This window comes from Engystomops pustulosus, chromosome 6, assembly GCF_040894005.1.
Source record: "Engystomops pustulosus chromosome 6, aEngPut4.maternal, whole genome shotgun sequence".
Taxonomy (NCBI): Eukaryota; Metazoa; Chordata; class Amphibia; order Anura; family Leptodactylidae; genus Engystomops; species Engystomops pustulosus.
The window spans coordinates 152355115-152376125 of NC_092416.1; the positions used below are offsets into that span (position 1 = coordinate 152355115).

Below are 21011 nucleotides of genomic sequence, written 5' to 3' on the forward strand. Positions count from 1 at the left end.
CCCTCAGTGGGAATTATTTATCAATGGCTTCGTAAAAAAGTTGCATCTCTGTTTTTCGAAACCTTTTAATGTCAAAAATTGGCACAGGGCAGTTCCCGCTACCTGGACATAGAAGCACCAACAGATTTAACCAACAGATATATCAATTTAATCAGCCAGTGCAAGGCCAGAATTATGTACTGACACTTTTTCAAAAGTCGCAGTTTATAAATTTCTCCTTGCAGTATATGACAGATTGATAAATTCTGTGGGTTGTTGCTTTTACATTCCGGTAGTGAGAATTGCTCTGTGCAAATATTTGTTTAAGAGGCCTAGCAAAGCCAGTGATAAATAACCACCATCTAAGGCTCCATTCACATGTCTGCATATAGCCGCCATAGTGGTCCATTATGCATGAGCACGATTCGGTGAGTGCACCATGTATCACTGCTTCCGAGCCGTGCCGCAAAAGATAAGGCGGGTCTTATTCCTGCCCACACGTGCAGCTTAGCCGCACAGCGCTCTATGGAGAAGGCCTCACCCTTTTTGTCAATTTCACAGCACCTGGAATTTATTTACAGCTTTCCAGTACATTGCATGGAATAATAAATGGCGCCACTAAAAAGTACAATTTGTCCCGCAAAGTAAGCCCTCACACATATCCGTTAACGGGAAAAAAAATTAAACGGAGGGGAGTAAAAAACAGAAACGCAAGAACAAAAAAGGGCCTATAAGGGTTAAAAACGTCCTGAAAAGTAAAAGCTCCGGATTATTATATGTGTATAGAGGTAGAACACAGTTACTTTTGCCTCTTTTGGGAGTTGCGGCAGAGACGGGGTGGAGGTGGCGCCGTGTGGTTTGGGGGAAAACACAAGACTGAAGAGTTTTTGTGATTAGATATGGCCGATACAAATGAAAGGTGAGGGAGTAATGGACAGGGGATCACTGTGGCAGCTGCCAGGTGTGGGAGGAGGGTTGAGGAGAGTTCGGTGTTCATGGACGCAGTAATGCCTCCCAGTAATGGGAGGGGTTCTGTGGGGCAGTGGTTTTGGTGGACTTTTTCCATAGTACAGCATTGCCAGTGACTGTAGTATAGCTGCTGCCCCAGTACAGAGGTTCTGTATCCTGCTTAGCATTGGCCTCACAGTCTGCTCCTTCTGCATAGTTCAGTCAGTGAGGAGGAGGGAGCAGGGGGCGGCCAGTGCCTACAGGGAGAACTAGTGATGTCTGACAGTGTCATATTATCATATAAGCTTTGTATTGGTCATGATCCCCCTGAGAGCCTGACATCCCCCGTATAACAGTCCACCATTGCCTGCACATTACAGGATAACAACATGGATAACTACAAGGGGCTCCTCTGCCAAAATAATCGAGTCACTTCCAGGGGTTTCTAGGTCTTGTAGTTTTATTGCGGCCGCAGAAACTTATACTATATGAAAGTGGCGACTACATTTCCCAGAGTGCATTGCTTGTGATGCTAGCGGTCACATGCTTCGCTGCCGACCAATCGGGTGGGGCTGCCTTTTTGTCTGCTTCCTAAGCTTGCAGACGGGAAGATACAGGTAGGCTTGTACTTGTCTGACGAGGGAGTGTTAGTAAATAGCGGATACTCGGAGCTCACTCACACTCACATGAGGGACGGCGGGGCGAGCCGCCTACATGCAGTATACACAGCGCTGCACTGCCACAGCCTGCACAGGCTCCTTCCTGGAGTTGTCCCGGTTTTCTGCTGTTATACAGGTGGCACCAGGCTATGTGCGGCACAATGGCTATCTGCAGGGGGGCAGCTTCTTATGTGACATCCCCTCTAATGCCTCCTCTTCCCTATACACAGCAGGAAGCTGATTTTGTGGGGTTAGATAAACCCCTTTAATTTATCACTGCATCTCCACAGCTTAACATTCCCTTTGCAAATATGATGGGGATCACAGCATCAGGGCCGGCTGTAGATAAAAGCGGGGTCCCCAAAATAAAACTATTTTATGTATAGTCACAGTCAGTGAGAGGCTCCTTTAGTCCTGCAAAATAACCGAGCATAACTCGGGTGGTGTGTCACCTTTAGAAAAAAAAACGAATTTTGTGATATTTAAAGTTTAAATAACGATGTATAATTATTTATGCCGTCACATGGCCCCAATAGCGAAAAAGCTAAAATTTTATAGTCTACAAAAGGGGCCAATGAGAAAACTAAAATCCTGGCAGCTGCAGGTCCCTCCAAAAAATAACAAAAATGCTGTGTACCTTCTAACTAGTTTTAAGGACATTTGTGTCCTGAATAGTGTCCCGCATAGCAGTGTACATCACAGCCCAGCCCGGCAGAGCTCAACTCAATAAATTAACTTACCTAACTAGCACAGGCTCTAACGACGCCTCGGACCTCCGTTACTCCTCTTCAGGCTGCCTCAGCTCCTGTGTAGAAGATGTTCTTGCGTCTGTACGAGCCGGGGCTGCTCTGTCTCCACGCTCCTCTATGACGTCATTGCGCGGCCTCTGCAGAGCAGGACGAGAAGACAGGAGCACCAGCTGCGATCTCTCTGACTGAGATGCAGCCGCTCGCTGCAGAGCACTTGACCTGCCACAGACAGCCCCGATCAGTCCGCCCCTGCGCTACAGCACGGCGGGCGCCGTGTCACTGAAAATGGCTACATGTGTCAGTGCTGACACGCATATCATAGGTTCGCCATCACTGACATAGACAGATGATCGGGAGATTGATGATAGAAGATAAATATGAGAGATGACATAGATTTATAGATGTATAAATATAACGTAGATTATATATAGATAGATGATAGGAGTTAGAGTACAAGAGAGACAGGTAGATCTAGAAGAAATATAGATACATAGACAAAAAGCTAGATGGATAAATGGTTAGATAGATATATAAATAGATATGCAATAGATACATAGACGATAGATGATAAGCATCTTGAACCAAGGGGTATTAAAAGATCAATACATCCTCTGCCCACAAAAGTCCACATGCAGGGGGTCCCAGGGCAGATGCCCAGTTTGTCCCCCTCCCCAACGCCAGCCCTAGACATCATCATATCATATAATGTAGACCAGCTGCCCATCTCCTGTGTGTATCAGGAAGGGTCAGCCTAAGCTCACATTATTCAATGTACGGAGCCTGTTTTTTTACTGTATGTATTAAAGGGACCTTGTCAGGAGATTTAACCCCACAAATGGCCACCAACTGGTTATCCAAGACAGTCAGTCCACTAAGAAGACATTTAAATGTTGCATGCAAATTACAATAAGGAGTGAGGGGGTGCAGAAGAGTCGCACTAGGGCAGTGATGGCGAACGTTTAGGAGACAGAGTGCCCAAGCTACAACCAAAACCCACTTGTATCCCGCAGTGCCAACACAACAATGAAAGCAGTAACTTATTTATTCCTGCTATATAACAGGTTTTAAATGTATTGGTGTCCTGAGTTCACTAATACAATAAAAAGGTGGAGAAATTTGGATTGTAGCAGGAGCTGAAATGACAATCCATCTCTATCCCCACCTTCTGGCTCCTCCTGTAGTCTTGACAGCCAAGGATGTCGCTTTAAATAGCGCTGAGCATGGCACGTCCTGGGCTGTATTGGACCACAGGAGGAAGCCTTGAGTCCTATCTGGCAAACGTTGAGCAGGGGTGAAGGCCTGTGTGCCCAAAGAAAGGGCTTTGAGTGCCACCTCTGGCACCCATGCCATAGGTTCGCCACCACTGCACTAGGGTGTCCTATACTATCAGCCAGAATGACTCTTCTACAACCTTTCTTATTCTAACCCTTTCCTGAAATCATATAATATAATTTTATAATAATATAAGCAAATTTAGGAGTCTCTCCTATTAAAAGAAATCTACCATCAAAGTCCATCAGGATAAACCAAGGACACTTGCTGATAGATCCAGGCACCATGACTGTGGTAATCTTCTTAAAAGTGTTATGCATAGCCTCCTTCTAAAATCAACTTGTATAATTATAATATATGTTATCAGAGCCTCTCTGTGCTGCAGCTTCACGGGCTGTTACACTGTGCTGTGTGAGATTACAGCATCCAGAGAGAAGGTGAGACAGTGTAATAGCATGTGAAGCTCCATCATAGAGGGGCTCAGGTAAAGCCTCTCCAGAGCCCCTTTGACTCATTAGCATAATTTTAAAAGTAGATTTTAGACGCTATGGATAACGAATATAGGAAGATTACCACAATCACTGTGTCTGGATCTATGAGTAAGTGTCCCCATTTTGCTTCTGCTCAGGCATTTTGTTGTCACCATTGGGTAACGTACAAGATAGGGACCATAGGTTTGTTCTTAAGTTAAATTTGTATGTAAGTCGAAACTGTATATTTTATAATTGTAGTTCCAGACAAAAAAATTTTTTTTGCCCCAGTGATAGTTGGTGTTTCAGATTTTTTGCTGTAATGGGACCAAGGAAAGCTTCATTACAGACACCTTACAGCTGATCATTGCAGCCTGGGACTATAGTAACATCCAGAGAGCTTCACCAGAGGTTACAGGGGGCAGAGGGGTCCGTCTTTAACTAGGGGTCGTCTGTAAGTCAGGTGTTAAGTAGGGGACTGCACAGGTCCAGCTGTATCAGGTATGAGGCCTGTCTTAGTTGTGGTCTAGGGATTTTGTTACCTCCCATTATTACTAATATCACTGTGATGACTGTTTTTGTCTTTCTAGCCAGGCAGGATGTCAGAACAAGGGAATGTAAGTGAAGCTTTGGGACCATCAGAAGAAGGGAGCGCATTGCTGGACAGTGACAGGACCTTACTCAGTGTAAGTGACCATGTATACATTATATAGGGGGAGATTTATCAGAAGTGTCTGAGAGCAAGACTGTTGTAGTTGCCCATGGAAACCAATCAGAGCTTAGCTTTTATTTTCCCACAACTGTTCATAAAACTAAAGCTGAGCTCTGATTGGTTGCCTTGGGAAACTTGAACAGTTTTATCTCAGATGCTTCTGATTGAATCACCTATTATGTCTGTGTGCCCATAGACGTGGCTACCACACGTGTGCACAACAACTTTTTTAGTTTTATTTTTGCATATTCCTGACTCTTCACAGCTACAAAATACAGTGTACAATAGGGCTCTACAATATTATAAGAAATCAGAAATGTCATCTTCATATAGTTATCATCGTAACAGAGGATATCACAGTGTCCAAGAGATCTGATCCATATTTCCTAATGGGGAAGTTTCTAAAAATAAAGTGTTTTTATCAATCCCATTTACTTTCTCCAACAAGTATGCGTAGGGTGGAGTCACAATGACGCGTCTGTTGTGCACCCATTGCGTGTCGTTTTTTCAGTTTGTCACGCATCTTTTTTTTTTCCATGTCCGTTATGCTTCCGTTGTTTCATTTATTTTCATCCCCCCCCCTAAAAAAAAAAGGTTGAACATTGGTTACAAAACACAACATCTGGTTTCCCAGCCTCATCCAAGAAAAAAAAACGAGCTGTCATCAGCTTTTTTTTTTGGCGGACCCATAGACTATTTCCTTGCGTGATCTGAATACATGAATAAAAATGACAGGTTCCATCACTTTTTTTTCACGGTCAACGGATCAGTGGAAAACAACTGGAATGGGAAAACACCTATAGATAACAATGGTTCATTAAAAGGAGAATTCCCATTTCAGCAAAGACCTGTTATTGTTGGTATAATGAAAAGTTATACAATTCTCCAATATACCTTTTGTATCAGTTCCGCACCATTTTCTAAATCTCTGCTTGCTGTCATTCTATAGAAAGTTTTTGTTTCCTTCCAGTGGACAGAAATCTGACCATGGTCACACAGGTGCACGGCTCACAAAGCTCTGATTACTCTCTGTGATACTAACGAGCCATGCACCTGTGTGACCAGGGTCAGATTTCTAAGCTTAGAAGCTTTCTATAAAATTGACAGCAAGCAGAGATCTAGAAAACTGTGAAGAATTGACATAGAAAGTATATTGGAAAATTGTACAACCTTTCATTATACAATTAACAACATTAATTGCTGAAATGGGAAAATCCCTTAAGTGAAAACAGAATCAAGGATAAGAAAGACAACCCCAATGTGAAAGAGCCTTTAGGATAGACCATCAATGAGAGATGAGCAAAGATGAGCATTTGAAGAAGCTTCACCAAATTGTTAAAAAGATTCAATGTCTGAATCTCTTTTGTCTGAATCAATGCTGATCCAAATGTCCAGGAAATTGGTATTAAGGAACCTCTTGTCCTCTAACAGATCCTAGAAAAACCTAGCCTGTTCCATACATTTTTTTCCAGTTTTTGTCTTCATTTTTATTAAAACATTAAAAACAGAAGTGGTGGAAACGGACACTAATGAAACCCATTAAAAGTTTGTTAGATTTCTATTGTTTTAGTGACAGATCATAGAAGAGGACACATCACTTCCTTCTTTGAAGGGGCTGGCCCAACTTTGGACGTTATCCCCAATCCACAGGGCTACAACATTTCCCACTATATGCACATACTGTGGGATACTTCCTCTGGCGTTCCTCCCCCCCTTGAAAGCAGGAGGATACAGGAACATCAGACAGCGATTGGTTCCTGCCGATGTTCATGGTGTCTTCCAAGTGATGTATCTGTCCTTAAATGGACAGTTATTTCATTGGCGACTTCCCTGAGTGTATGCTCACTGGAGGCAGGAGATGGATGCAATACAGCTGCATCTGTAATCTCTAGGTAATAATGGCCTCCGCTGTTTTCTTGCTTTTCATCCTGTGTTTCGTGCTGGATGCAATGTATACTGGGCAGACTAAAACAAAACTTATGCCTCCGACTGCTGGTATAAATCTATGAACATGTTTAGGGTGTACATTGGGACCGTTGCTGGCAAAACGTGTTACATTTACTAAAGTTGAACCTTAGAATCAAAAGGGTATTCCCATCTGGGCATTTACATTTTATTGAATTCATTTGCCATATGTAAACATTTCTTTAATTGGATGTTATTAAAAAAATGTTCCTTTGTGAAGATAATTTCTCATAAATGTAGTCATATGGTCCCTTAGAAACGAGATGGCTTCCTTGGATACGACCACCTCTGCTGGAGGGATTGCACAAAGAAACAAAAGGTTTTTGTATATAAAATGTCCGGGAGTTACTGCAGGTCCCACAGCCGTCCTGTGGTAATGATCGCTGAAGCCAGGACGTCAGGCAGGGCTCAATAGCACATGTCTGGCCACTGCTGCCAAAATGTAAGGTGGTCGTATCCAAGGAAGCCATCTGGTTTCTAAGGGACAGAATGATTACATTTATGAGAAATTATCTTCACACAGGAACATTTTTTTTAATGGCATCTAATTAAAGAAATGTTTACATATGGCAAATTAATTCAATTAAATGTAAATGCCCAAATGGGATTACCACTTTAAGGGCAGTTTCCCACTGCCATGATCAGTCCGTCAATCATGGGCCGCACAGTGTCCTGTTTCATGAACCAACCACAGTGACCAGGATGGGACTCATAGGAACCCCCACTTCCCAGAGGAACAGCTGCTTTTGATGCAAGGAGTGCCGTCCGGGACACTGTGGTTAATCCGTGAAACAGGACAATGCCCTTGATTCACAGACTGACCACATTTGTATGAAAGAGCCCCAAAAGTGCAACAAAATCACTTGTACCCCGAAAAACTGGAGCAGCCGGGCAGAGTACTTTCTATAAGGACTACAGAGAACACACAACGAATGTATTTTCTCTGCTACTGCAGTCACGTAGGGAAGTGTAATTGCCCCATAATGTCCTACTTCCTCAGTCCAGTACTTCAAAGAGGAGGCACTCAGAAGCATCTTGCCTTATCCCTCTGTAATCCCTGCTGCCGATGTACCATTGCACATTTAGGTTTAACATGTTAATAGATGGATTCTGTGATTCTAGTATTTCACATTTTTCTTGTTCCTTCTATATTGTATACCAGGTATCCACATCCGATGCCAATATGGAAGCAGAGCGCAAATCACACAGTGTTCATGAATCAGAAGAAGCTGTAAATTTAGGTGAGACTTTGGGGGGACTTAACAATGTGTCTCTCGCTAGTTTCTAACTGGAAAACACTAGTCTTTGGCTGCGCCAGATTTATCACGGTCATGATGAATTCTGGTGCAGGATAAGACTGTCGGTTTCTACTTTAGACCTACTTTTAGTGAGACCACCCCCCTTTCCACGCCCATTTTCCATAAGGTCACGCCCCTTATTCGGACAAGTCGGAAAGCTGCCAAAAAAGCTGGTCTCATAATTGTGGTGCAAGGCAATTTAGACAGTGTTTTTGGCGCAAAACCACCAGAATTGTGGCGTAAGTGCGTTAATACATCCCCCCCCCCTTTGTCTTCTTGTTTTCACCTGAAATGCTGTGCACCACATTTATTAAGGGTTTTAGACCATTTTTAGGCAGTTTTCCAACTACTCAAAAAGCATCATGTCCCCACAGGAAATATCCCGTGCGCCAGAGTTTTCTATGTTGGTGCAACAGACTAGAACAACTAATAGGAGGTGCAAAGCACGACTGCACCAGATGAATCATCCAGCATCAGACTAAATGAGGGAGATGTATGAATCTGTCCACGCCCAAATACTGGAGTCATTTGCACCTGAAATGCTGTGCGCCAGATTTATTGAAATTTTTAGACCATTTTTAGGCAGTTTGGGTGTTTCCTTGGTAAAAGGGGGCGTGTTCTTGGTAAAAGGGGGCGTGTCCTTTCAGAAAACAGACCATGATGTCAAATCGATTTGAAAGACTGTAATATTTAGTGAAAAAAAGGTTGTATTTGGCTAACTACTTGTTATAGATGGGGGAGAAGTAGATTGATGTTTTCACGTCAGGCCCCAGTCTTTAGGCTTATTATTAAATTTCATTTGTTTTTACCTCTTGTTACTGTTTAGTGACCTGTTTTTTCCCTGGTTCCTCAATAGACATGCCTGATAATATGCACAAAGACGACTGCACCACCACTTTACTCCCAGAACAAGATTCTGGAGCAACAACTTCTAACCCAGCTGAAGAGGTACCAGAGAGAAGACATCTTGTGGAATCTCCTCCAGAAATCAGGGAGGAGAATTTCCAGAATGTTCCCGGCACAGACTCTGGTAACGCAGCAGCTACGGCTTATGAAGAAGACCTGAACGATTTTTTCATGGACGGTTCAGACACATTTCATTGCGATATCGAAGCCGGCGCTGAGCTTGATAGTCTACCTTACCCACCACCTTTTAACCCCCACATGAGAGGTATGGGCGATAAGCCATATGGGTGTAAGTTTTGTACTCGTAGGTTCTCCCACCGATCGAGCCTTTATCGGCATCAGAAAAGCCACAGCGGGGAGAAGCTGTACAAATGTTCTGAGTGCAGCAAAACCTTCACCAACTCATCGAATCTCAGCGTGCATTCCAGAATCCACACCGGGGAGAAACCGTACGAGTGCAACGGCTGCGGGAAGAAGTTTACACGCAAATTTGCACTTGACCAACACCTGAAGATCCACAAACAAGAGAAGTTATATATATGCTCCCACTGCGGGAAGAGCTACTCGGACTATTTCTTTCTCCTCAAACATCAACAGATGGAGAGGCCCTCTCCTCCGTATATTCCTGACAGTATTATGAAATAAATCATGTCATATCCATCTTGTCTTGAGCTTTATTATCGATAATACCCCAACTGGCTGGTCTTGCTATGGTCACATCAGGGTCATATGGGAATGTAGCTGGAGGTAAAGGACAATAAAATGTCCAGTCAGAACACATAAAAGGAGATTTTCAGGAGATTCCTTAGGAAAAGGTGATGCCCTATTGATCCCCCTCTGTAACTAGAACTGGGGTCTTGAGTCCTGCGTACTACCTGCAAGGAAAGTTGGTCCAGGATACTTGCTAGTTAGAGAAAAAATGGATATTCTCCTCTGGCCATTGACATTTAATTTCATTCACCTGCCATGTAAACCCATTTCTTCGAGATTGCTGTCCTTGGATATGACCACAATTGCACAAAGAAACAAATAGATTTTACATATGAAGTGTTCGGGAGTTACTGTATGTCCCACAGTCGTCCTGTGGTAGTGAACACTGAATCCAGGTGGTCAGAAGCCCCAATACACAAATCTGACCACTACTGCCAGGCTGCGGGGTGGTCATATCCAAGGACATCTATCTTGTTTCTAAGGAACAACATGGTTACATTTGTGTGAATACCCCTTATAGGAGAATTTGCCATTATTTCTACCCTCCCAGGGTACATTGCTCTTTACTACTCCACTGTAGGTGTGTACTGAAGAGGAATGGGATACTTTCACCCTTTTTTTGGGGAGTAGTGAGGGTCTTACTGATGCAGACCACCAGTGATAAGGTTGATGAATGTTGAGAATGGAAAAATCACTTTTGACATTAATGATGGTCTGGTTTCGTTCATGTGACTGGGACTAAGTATAGCATCGGGCTGTCCTAAGACGTGAGCAAACCTAGAATAGGGAGATATAAAAAGAAAACCTAGTATTTAGTTTTTCAGTGCTTTCCCTAATTAAAGATCTCAGGATTTGTGGACAACCTAGGCCCATGAGGGGAAATAACCCTTCTGAGATCAGAGCAGAAAAATCCTTTTTTTTTTTTCCTCTTGGACATCACATCTCCCCTCGGCGCCCCCCGCATGTAGGGTGGTGTTTTCTCTTTTTCTCCTGTGTGCACACTGACCAAGAATATGAATTCTACCTTTTTAACTGCAGAACCGATCGAGTGTCAGTAAATGATAGTTTTGGTCAAGTTTCTTAAACGCAAGGGACAAAATTGACAGTGGTTAACCCAATCCAATATACAGTCACTGCATATTGGATGGGATTTAACACCTTCAGGACAACCAACCCGAATTAGTAACCTCTCATCTGGGTGAAATCATTGTGACCTGATTAGTTCCAAATCATGTGATCCCCATACCGACCAATCAATGGAAGCTTAAAGAGGTTGTCAAAGAGTTAAAATATTTTAATTTATGGCTGGAGGGGACTCAAAGAATTAAAAACGTATACTTGCCTCTCTCTCTCTCTGCTTCTGTTGAGCTGTCACTGCCAGCCTGTATCTATGCAGAAATCTGAGTTGTCATCCCGACCACTGCTGCACACCTGCTACAGCGTTAGTTTCAGGCTGTAACAGACATGCAACAGTGGTCGGGACAGCACTGCCGGCTGCTTAACGAGAGTGAAAAAAAGAGGAGCCCCTCATCCATATATTAAAACAATTGAAACCTTTAAGTATTCCTTCATAGTGAGTATACATATATATATAATATAACATACCAGAAATTAATTTGTCATTAACCCATTTCTGCTTGCTTCACTGAAATCACTTGGCTAATAGTGCAGTCCTCCTTATTTTGTGGGCTCTGCTTGATGACACTGCCCTCTTCTGGTTCAGGGTGGCAAGGCAAAACACAATCCTGGAGAAATTTAAATAATACGAAGTTACAGATTGTATAAATATGTAAAAATTCCACGGAATTACAGTGAAATCTCTTTGAGCAGAACGCCAAGTTTGCGCAGAAAAATGGTCTTTTAAAGAAGTGGACAACTTTGTGCACTGAAATAAATCGATATTTAAGGTAGTGGTATTGTCGGAGGGATGGTCTTCCCATATGTGAACGTTTGTGATCATGAAAGAGTTTTGCAAATCCCATCCTCAATGATGTTTAACCCCTTCACGACTGCCACGCTGCTATATACGTCCTCTTTGCACATGCCCCATGCATAATGGACATTGTAAGGACAAGCTTATTTTTTAAATTTGTGGTCAGTTATTGGCACATTTTATATGTAATTAATAAAACTATCCTATCATTTTAAATTCTCACATGTCATGAAAAAAACTAAGTAAAAATTTTGTATATGTATATGTAATGCTTTACCAGACATATCGTTATTTAAAGAAGCGCATAGCAGAACGTCAAAAATTGACCTGGATATTCAGGCACCAATGACTCAGTCATGAAGGGGTTAAAAGGAATTTGTAAGATGTTTTGACCATACAAAACTATAGACAGTATGAGGTAATGGCCCTGGTGGGCTATATAATCATATGAAAAGGGACTTTATATTCCAGCTCTTGCATTGGCTCTGTGCAGGTCTTTCATCCTGAAGAGCTTTCTGCTCTCTGCACTGTGTTTCACCTTAACCCCTCCACACTGCTAATAGCAGGAGCTGTATCAGAAATCTGGTTGTTAACTTAGAATAATCACTCAGTACAGAGAGGAGGGGTTGTTCATTGCAAAGAGTAGACAGCTCTCCAGGCTGAGAGACCCTCCCAGAGAACAAGCAGGAGCTACAATCCTGGCTTACAACTTTACTTTCCATAGTCCTTCTGCTTCTTACTACACACACATAAATATGGTTAGGCAGCTCTCCAGGGCCTATAACTAAAACTCAAACCAAAGAAAGAAAAAAGAGCAACACCAGCATATTGCATTTAATAAGAGAACCTCTCTTATTATCGGATATACATGAAATAATCCAGAGGTCGATTAACAAACGTTGTCACGGGTGCTCCCGTGACCCATATTGCTGGTCATGGGTTCATCCGTGACCCTCCGTTTCCCATGACCTTTGCGAATAGTGTGATTCCCGTTGTGATCCCCGACCTGTTCCCGTGTAAGCTCATCCGCTGCCAGCCCTGACCTTCTGCTTTGCCTCTGACCCTGAACCTTTGCCGCCTGTCTTGACCTCCTGCCTGTCCCCGACTACGAACCTGCCTTCCGTTTCTGTACCTCGTCTTGGCTGCCACCGCAAAGAAAATCGCACCTGTGGAACAACCTGGTGGTACCACGCTGCAGCAAGTCCAATCTGCTTTGCGGCGGGCTCTGGTGAAAACCAGGTGACACTTAGACTTCGGTCCCAGGTGTCGGCTTACGTCATCGTCCGCGGTGGTCCAGTGGGTTCACTATTCCTGGAGCCTGACAAAAGTGCTGGGCAGCAAACGCACACATTCGAATAGAAAGTACATTCATATACATTTATATAAAAAGGGGAAATGAAAGTAATAACAGCACATGTAGCAGCAGCACCAGAGTACCTGCCAAGTATTTTGATACCGACAGATCTTCTCTCAAGATTTGTCACTTCTTGACAAAGATTGGTTGCTATCAAAACATGCCGGGGAGGTGCTGGGCAGCGTCGCTGCACTCTGGTACATTTTGACATTTTACACTTAGTTGTTATACTCAAAGAGGTTTGCCCATGAAAGAAAGTTCTCAAATCGTAATCCACTAGTGATGTTTACATAATGAAGATTTTTAATCACTTACTTTACTTTTTTTTTCAGTTTTATTGCTGTTTTAGCTCCTATCTCTCAGTGATGGTCAGTGTAAGATTCCAGAGTGTGGGCGGGGACTCTCTAAGCAGACACTTCATGATTCCTCTGTGCTATGAGATGCTGTGTGCTGACAATGTGCATAGATTATCAGGGTAAGGGGTTTATCTACACTTTCATTTAGCTCCTGAATTTCTACTAGTATCTGACACATAGAAGACAAGAGTTGAGATATATGGATAACAAGAGATGGATGTAACACACAATGGCACACTCCAGCTCTGCTATATCTCAGCTATAACATACACAGAGTCAGCCCTGCTATACCTCCTTCCCCTGCTATAAAGATCTGTAGCTTGTAGAGTAAGCCTGCATACTGCTGCTCTTTGGTCTTGTAATGCAGGGGGAGGGGCAGAAAGCACTGCAGTGTGCAGACAGGAGAAGCTATTCATGAGAAGAAGCTGCCCTGCCTGACCATAGTCAGAACATTTATGGTCGGATCCTGGGGCAACCAAAATTTTGTACACCAGGACTGATGGAGACAGGATGGATTTATATCTGTGAAATGCTGTATTTTTGTTAATAGCAGTGAATTAGAGAATATGTCATGTTGTTATGCTGAGAATCTTGTCTTTGTGGGAATAGCCCTTTAACCTGCTGCTACATATGCTGTTATTATTTTAGCATGCATTTTATTATATAAATGTATGATTGCACTTTCTATATAAAATTGTGCGTTCACTGCCCAGCACTTTATTCTGTTTGTGTATCCACCTCTGTATTTTAAAATTATTCTTTAATGTATATCCAATAAAATGATTGATTTTTAATTCATTGCATTATACTGGTGTTGCTCTTTTTTTCTTTCTTAGGTTTATGATGATGTTGTTTATGGTCTTTGAGCTTAGCACTTTACATCATGTCAATGCTGCCTTATTATTATGCACTTACAATGATCCAGTTACCCCTTTGATTTCCATGTTTGTAGCTGCCTATACCTAGAACTGTCTGCAGTTTATTAAGACCAAAACCGATGAGATTCACTTCAAAATAAAAATATTCACCTTCTACAATATCTCATTGTATATAATATTGCAGGATACAAGCAGATTACACAAAGTAAATATTAGTCCAAAGTATACAAGCAACTTCATTTATTAGACAGGATTTGCTGTCATTGTGGATATTGTCAGATTAGTGATGTTAAAGACTTTCTATTCTACTTCATGTCATTGATGTGCATTTTTAAGATATAAAGAAGATTATTGAGCAAAAAAAGGTGTTAGTGCTTGGCTTGCCTACTATTCATACACACAGTAAATAATGAATTCTATATACAAGCAGTCCCTGGGTTACGTACAAGATAGTTTCCATAGGTTTGTTCTTAAGTTGAACTTGTATGTAAATCAAAACTGTATATTTTATCATTGTAGATCCAGACAAATTTTTTTTTTGCCCCAGTGACAATTGGAGTTAAAAAAAATTTCGGCTGTAATGGGACCAAGGATTATCAATAAAGCTTCATTGCAGACACCTTACAGCTTAACACTGCAGTCTGGGACTATAGTAAAGCATTCAGAGAGCTTCACCAGAGGTCACAGTCTGTAGCTAGGGGTCGTCTGTAAGTCCGGTGTCCATAATTAGGGGACTGAGTGTACATACAGAAGTGAGACACTCCCATTCCCATTACACAATTATATGTCACCATGGCCATTGTCTAAAACTAAAATAAAAAGTGACTATTGCAGTTTGCTCTTGAAACACTAGAGGGAGTGCCTCTGTAAGAAATATTGATTCTAGTCCAGCACTGCCCCATTATTAGAGTAAAATGATCCTGATCCGCTGTCATGTGTATCCGAAGCCACACTCCATTTCCCTGATGAGCTGTTTTATACAATTATGGGAACTCTCTTCACTGTGGAAAATGTATCAAACCAAAGATGCTAAATTTTTGCCAATTTTTTTATTTTATTTTACACTATACACCCCACAGTACCCCCAGTAGGCATGGTTATCCTCCGTACAACAGATTTACCAATGCAACTTTTTTTCATTAAATTTTCAATTCAATTCATTAAATGAGGGTTGTAAAAAGAGGAGTCACATAATAGTCCAATTTGTATATTTTTGTGTAAATGCAATATGAAATTGTCTTTTGTGTGTTGTGGTTTTTAGACTGAATGGAGGGATTTATTAACGCGCTTGCACCATAATTCTGGTGGTTTTGTCAAAAGGGCCATTCACCACATTTATAAAGGCTTTTTTTTTTTTGGCGAGAGGAGTACACTGGGTGGGTAACGTGAGTTCCCAGCCTCATCCACCTTGTGGAGCTTGAGAGAAAGTACAAATGGCGGATGTATATATCTTAAAATATAATTTTTATTTGTGATATTAAATGGATAAAATAAATAAGGCAAAAATTGTTAAGCAAAAAACAGATGGTCAGAAGACCCGCGAGGCACACCGACAGCTGTGCGTTGCTGATGTTCGAGGAGAAAGAGATGAAGGAGCGTCTGCCGTATTTGCAGAGATAGTTGACGTATTACTCCGCGATCGGTGTGTGTAGTCACTGAAGAGTATGTAGATCCTGGGTTGAACAAAAGAAGCCAAATGTGGTATCTTCGTCCAGGTGAGTGGTCATAAGTACTCAGAGGTGTATACACAGTGTGGAGATAACCAGGGGTAAGGAGACGCACTCATTGGGGTGTGGAGTGCGGGGGGGCCCTATTAGGCCCTAGCAGGGGCTGAGTGAGGAACCTAGGTGTCCCTGGATAGTCTTAAACTCGGGGCAGCATCCCTAGGTGGCTGCTGTCCCGACTGGAACCTTCCCCCGTCCTCGGCCTACTGACCATAAATAGAGCGGGGAGGGAGGAGGGGGGGTTCTATATTTAGACTGCTACTGTGATAGTCACAGTCATGTGCCCACAGTAAAAAGACAAGTGCATTGAATGATAAGAGAAAGGTGATAAGACAGAGTTAAGGTACGAATCCCTTAGTGATATATGTACATAGTCTTGGTACAAGTCATGAAACCAAGGTACACTATGTGCTGAATGGAGTAAGGTCAGTCTTCCCTACATGCCATGTTTCGCCTATGGAATACAGGCTCATCAGGGGAAATAGGACCTATTGGGGAAATAACAAAAAAGACACCAGGGTCGTAAGATGAGGTAAGCAGAAATATCGGTGTAATAAGACCAATAGATAGTGCTTACCCTTACTGTATTAGGTAAAATGCAGCATGTTACCTGACCTTAACAGAACGATAAGGTCAGGTGGCCTTAATAACAATAAAGAGCCAAAGTGATCATAGGTAAAAGTTATGGAGTCTTACCTAAGGTCTAGGTGCAGGCCAATGGGATCCTCCAGAATAGGTGCACAAAGGTGTGAACGCCGGGGCAGTATAGTGATGCTGCTGCCCCATTGACATATAGTGAGCTGCCCCATTGACACACTGGGGGTCATTTACTAAGGGCCCGATTCGAGTTTTCCCGACGTGTTACCCGAATATTTCCGATTTGCGCCGATTTTCCCTGTATTGCCCCGGGATTTTGGTGCACGCGATTGGATTTTGCCGCATTGGCGCCGGTGGCACGAGACGGAAATCGGGGGGCGTGGCCGAACGAAAACCCGACGGATTCGGAATAACCGCCGCATTTTTTTAAAAAAATGTGTCGCGAAAATTGCCTTTACCTTCACCAAGTTTAGGCCGGTGAATTTCAGGGCATTCCAGCGGACCTCGGCGGACTTCAGCGCTGCAGCGACATCTGGTGGACGGCGGAGGAACTGCCTTAGTGAATCCCGGCCGGACCCGAATCCAGCGCAGAGAACACGCCGCTGGATCGCGAATGGGCCGGGTAAGTAAATCTGCCCCACTGTGTCTGAGCGCTCACCCCGGCAGCATCACTATACTGCCCCGGCGTTCACACCTTTGTGCACCTATTCTGGAGGATCCCATTGGCCTGCACCTAGACCTTAGGTAAGACTCCATAACTTTTACCTATGATCACTTTGGCTCTTTATTGTTATTAAGGCCACCTGACCTTATCGTTCTGTTATTATGACAGACTTCTCTCTGGTGCACCTAAACTGATCCCTCTTGACATGCTGCATATATTTACCTAATACAGTAAGGGTAAGCACTATCTATCACAGTAGCAGTCTAAATATAGAACCCACCCCTCCTCCCTCCTCGCTCTATTTAGGGTCAGTAGGCCGAGGACAGGGGAAGGTTCCAGTCGGGACAGCAGCCACCTAGGGTTTAGGACTATCCAGGGACACCTAGGTTCCTCACTCAGCCCCTGCTAGGGCCTAATAGGGCCCCCCCGCACTCCACACCCCAATGAGTGCGTCTCCTTACCCCCGGTTATCTCCACACTGTGTATACACCTCTAAGTACTTATGACCACTCACCTGGACGAAGATACCACATTTGGCTCCTTCTGTTCAGCCCAGGATCTACATACTCTTCAGTGACTACACACACCGATCGCGGAGTAATACGTCAACTATCTCTGCAAATATGGCAGACGCTCCTTCATCTCTTTCTCCTCGAACATCAGCAACGCACAGCTGTCGGTGTGCCTCGCGGGTCTTCTGACCATCTGTTTTTTGCTTAACAATTTTTGCCTTATTTATTTTATCCATTTAATATCACAAATAAAAGTTATATTTTAAGATATATACATCTTCCATTTGTACTTTCTCTTTTATTTTTTTGGCACTTTTCCGCTGTGTCTGACTAGGGGAGTGACATTCTGGGAAATGGGTGTGACCGAACGAGAAAGGGCGTGGCTTGTAGAAAATCGTGCGTGCACCCAAAATTCTGGCGAATAGTTTAGCAGTGGTTGTCATTACCTGAACTTATTTTGTAACATAGGAAGCTTTTATTATGCTTTGTACGCCAAAGTATGAAAAGTCCAAATTTCTTGGCAGGAAATTGTGACCCGATATCCACCCCTCACCCACTTTTTGAACATTAGACGTCACGCAGGGCGAGGCAGTATCCTGACACAGATTATAGCCAATATCTACACCACCTGGCATAGCTTTCATTTGTGTGCCGGAATTACTACGGATCCAGAACCCCTTAGTAGCTCCAGCGTGTCATGCACCGGTGCCAGGATTATTGAGAATGGAGCACAACGCACCAGTCTTTATTAATGAAACCCATATTTTGTCAGAAATCACCTGTGAATAATTTGACACCAGGGTGTAGCAATGTCAGAACTGATTAAACGATGGGTAATAACTAGAGATGAGCGAGCACTAAAATGCTCGGGTACTCGTTATTCGAGACGAACTTTTCCCGATGCTCGACTGCTCGTCTCGAATAACGAGCCCCATTGAAGTCAATGGGAGACCCGAGCATTTTTCAAGGGGACCAAGGCTCTGCACAGGGAAGCTTGGCCAAACACCTGGGAACCTCAGAAAAGGATGAAAACACCACGGAAATGGACAGGAAACAGCAGGGGCAGCATGCATGGATGCCTCTGAGGCTGCATAATCGCACCATTATGCCAAAATTATGGGCAACAGCATGGCCATGACAGAGTGACAGAATGAAGCTAGATAGCATCTAAAACATCCAATAATTGACCCTGACACTATAGGGGACGGCATGCAGAGGCAGCAGCGGCAGGCTAGAGAGTGTCATGGCGACATACCCTAAATGGACTCAGGCTTCAAACCAATGGGTGGCAGAGAGGAACCAAAGGAGGTGAGCAAGAAGCGCTCAAATAATATCGGTACATGATAAAAGTTTGCCAGTATATTTTGTGGATTACACAGCAGGGTGGCGACAAAGTTAACATGGAAGCCATGAAAACAACCCAAAATTCTGCCTGACACAGCTCGTTTGATAAGGGGACCATGTATGGAGGCAGTGAACTAGTAGTAGATTAAAGGTGCTGCAGTTAAAACTATGTTAGTTGGATCTTGGCATGGAGCTGGCGCTCCGCTGCCAGGCGAGCTTTCGCCAATCCAAGCCCCTGTCTCTAGGCTACTCCCCAAACAGCACTTCTAAGAACCTTTTGTATAAGATCAAGTGTAGTAGCGTTCTTATAAGTTTAGGATATGGCGGGTGAGGGGAATGTAAACAGATGCGCAAGAAGCGCTGAAATAATATCGGTAAATGATAAAAGTTTGCCAGTATTTTTTGTGGATTACACAGCAGGGTGGCGACAAAGTTAACAAGTTTGTTGTGGAAGCCATGAAAACAACCCAAAATTCTGCCTGACACAGCTCGTTTGATAAGGGGACCATGTATGCTTACAGTTCATGCCAGTAGCTGCACTGGCTGCCAGTCTCCTTTCGAATAGTTTAAAATAATAACCCTCATCCATAAAGCTCTGTATAATGCTGCACCCCCCTACCTCTCCTCTCTTATCTCAGTCTATCGCCCAACCCGTGCTCTTAGATCCGCCAGTGATCTTAGATTAACCTCTACCCTAGTACGGACCTCCCACTCGCGTCTCCAAGACTTCTCTAGAGCTGCACCAATTCTATGGAATGCTCTGCCCTGGACTATCAGACTAATACCTAACCTCCAAAGTTTCAAACGTGCTCTTAAAACCCATTTCTTTAGGCAAGCCTATAACACTCATTAACTGCATGAAGTTTTAACTCTTCTACTAACCCGTCCTGTGTCGTCCTCCCATCTGTTATCCAGCAACCAACAGGCACCAGACTTCTCTACAGTCCCATTCACCCTGGACCTGGTATATAAGATGATGGCTGAGTGGTTCAAGCGACAGCAATTCCATTTATTATATTTTGTTCTATTCCCTAAGAAGAATGGCTTGACCATTAAATATTCTTTTACCTCGTGTTACCCCATCATCTTCATAAACCGTAAGCTCTGGCGAGCAGGGACCTCACTCCTGTTGTTCCATACAAATGTTGTGCTCTGTTACATTACATTTGTATTTGTTTCCTATGATTTGTAAAGCGCTACGGAATATGATGGCGCTATATAAATAAAGATTATTATTATTATTATGGAGGCAGTGAACTAGTAGTAGATTAAAGGTGCTGCAGTAGTAGTATGTTAGTTGGATCTTGGGATGGAGCTGGCGCTCCGCAGCCAGGCGAGCTTTCGCCAATCCAAGCCCCTGTCTCTAGGCTACTCCCCAAACAGCACTTCTAAGAACCTTTTGTATAAGATCAAGTGTAGTAGCGTTCTTATAAGTTTGGGATATGGCGGGTGAGGGGAATGTAAACAGATGCGCAAGAAGCGCTGAAATAATATTGGTAAATGATAAAAGTTTATTAGTATATTTTGTGGATAACACAGCTGGGTGGCGACAAAGTTAACAACTTTGATGTGGAATCCATGAAAACAACCCAAATTTCTGCCTGACACACCTCGTTTGATAAAGGGACGATGTATGGAGGCAGCTATATAGACGACTTTTGGAGGTAGCAATGGAGACAACGTGTGGAGGCTGCTATGGAGACAATTTAATTTGGATAGTGCCTGTATGTGGCAGTCCCAAAAATTTTTCAAACCAGAGGAGCAGGTAGGTGGCCCTCCAGAAAAATAGAATAGATTGAGTGCCTGTATGTGGCACTCCCAAAAATTGTTTAAAACAGAGGACCGGGTCGGTGGCCCTCCAGAAAAATTAAATGCATAAAGTACTATAGCTAGAGCCAGTGGGCCCTGTCAAAAAATAGCCAGTTTCCTCTGCTTTACTGTACAAAGAGGAGGAGAAGGAGGAAAATGAGGAGGAGGAGG

The 21011-nt window shown here is 43.2% G+C and overlaps 1 protein-coding gene across 2 annotated transcripts; it reads left to right on the forward strand.

The window, feature by feature from the left end:
• Nucleotides 1-1405: 1405 nt before the first annotated feature.
• LOC140066132 (uncharacterized) lies at nt 1406-9618 on the forward strand. Of its 2 annotated transcripts, none has more exons than XM_072113678.1 (4): nt 1406-1544; nt 4668-4763; nt 7917-7995; nt 8909-9618. In XM_072113678.1, the coding sequence occupies exons 2-4, from the start codon at nt 4677-4679 to the stop codon at nt 9601-9603; spliced, it is 861 nt and encodes a 286-aa protein (XP_071969779.1). In that variant the 5' UTR covers nt 1406-1544; nt 4668-4676; the 3' UTR covers nt 9604-9618. The 2 variants fall into 2 exon arrangements, with proteins under 2 accessions (XP_071969779.1, XP_071969778.1); XM_072113677.1 differs by lacking the exon at nt 1406-1544 and adding an exon at nt 1564-1722.
• The last annotated feature ends 11393 nt before the right edge of the window (nt 9619-21011 follow it).

What these genes read in the sequence shown, in the direction of transcription:
- LOC140066132 (XM_072113677.1), top strand. Translation starts at nt 1,642, where the DNA reads ATGCAGTATACACAGCGCTGCACTGCCACAGCCTGCACAGGCTCCTTC. An exon ending in GGTTTTCTGCTGTTATACAG is followed by an intron (nt 1,723 to 4,667) that starts GTGGCACCAGGC and finishes TTGTCTTTCTAG; the next exon opens with CCAGGCAGGATGTCAGAACA. An exon ending in GTGACAGGACCTTACTCAGT is followed by an intron (nt 4,764 to 7,916) that starts GTAAGTGACCAT and finishes ATTGTATACCAG; the next exon opens with GTATCCACATCCGATGCCAA.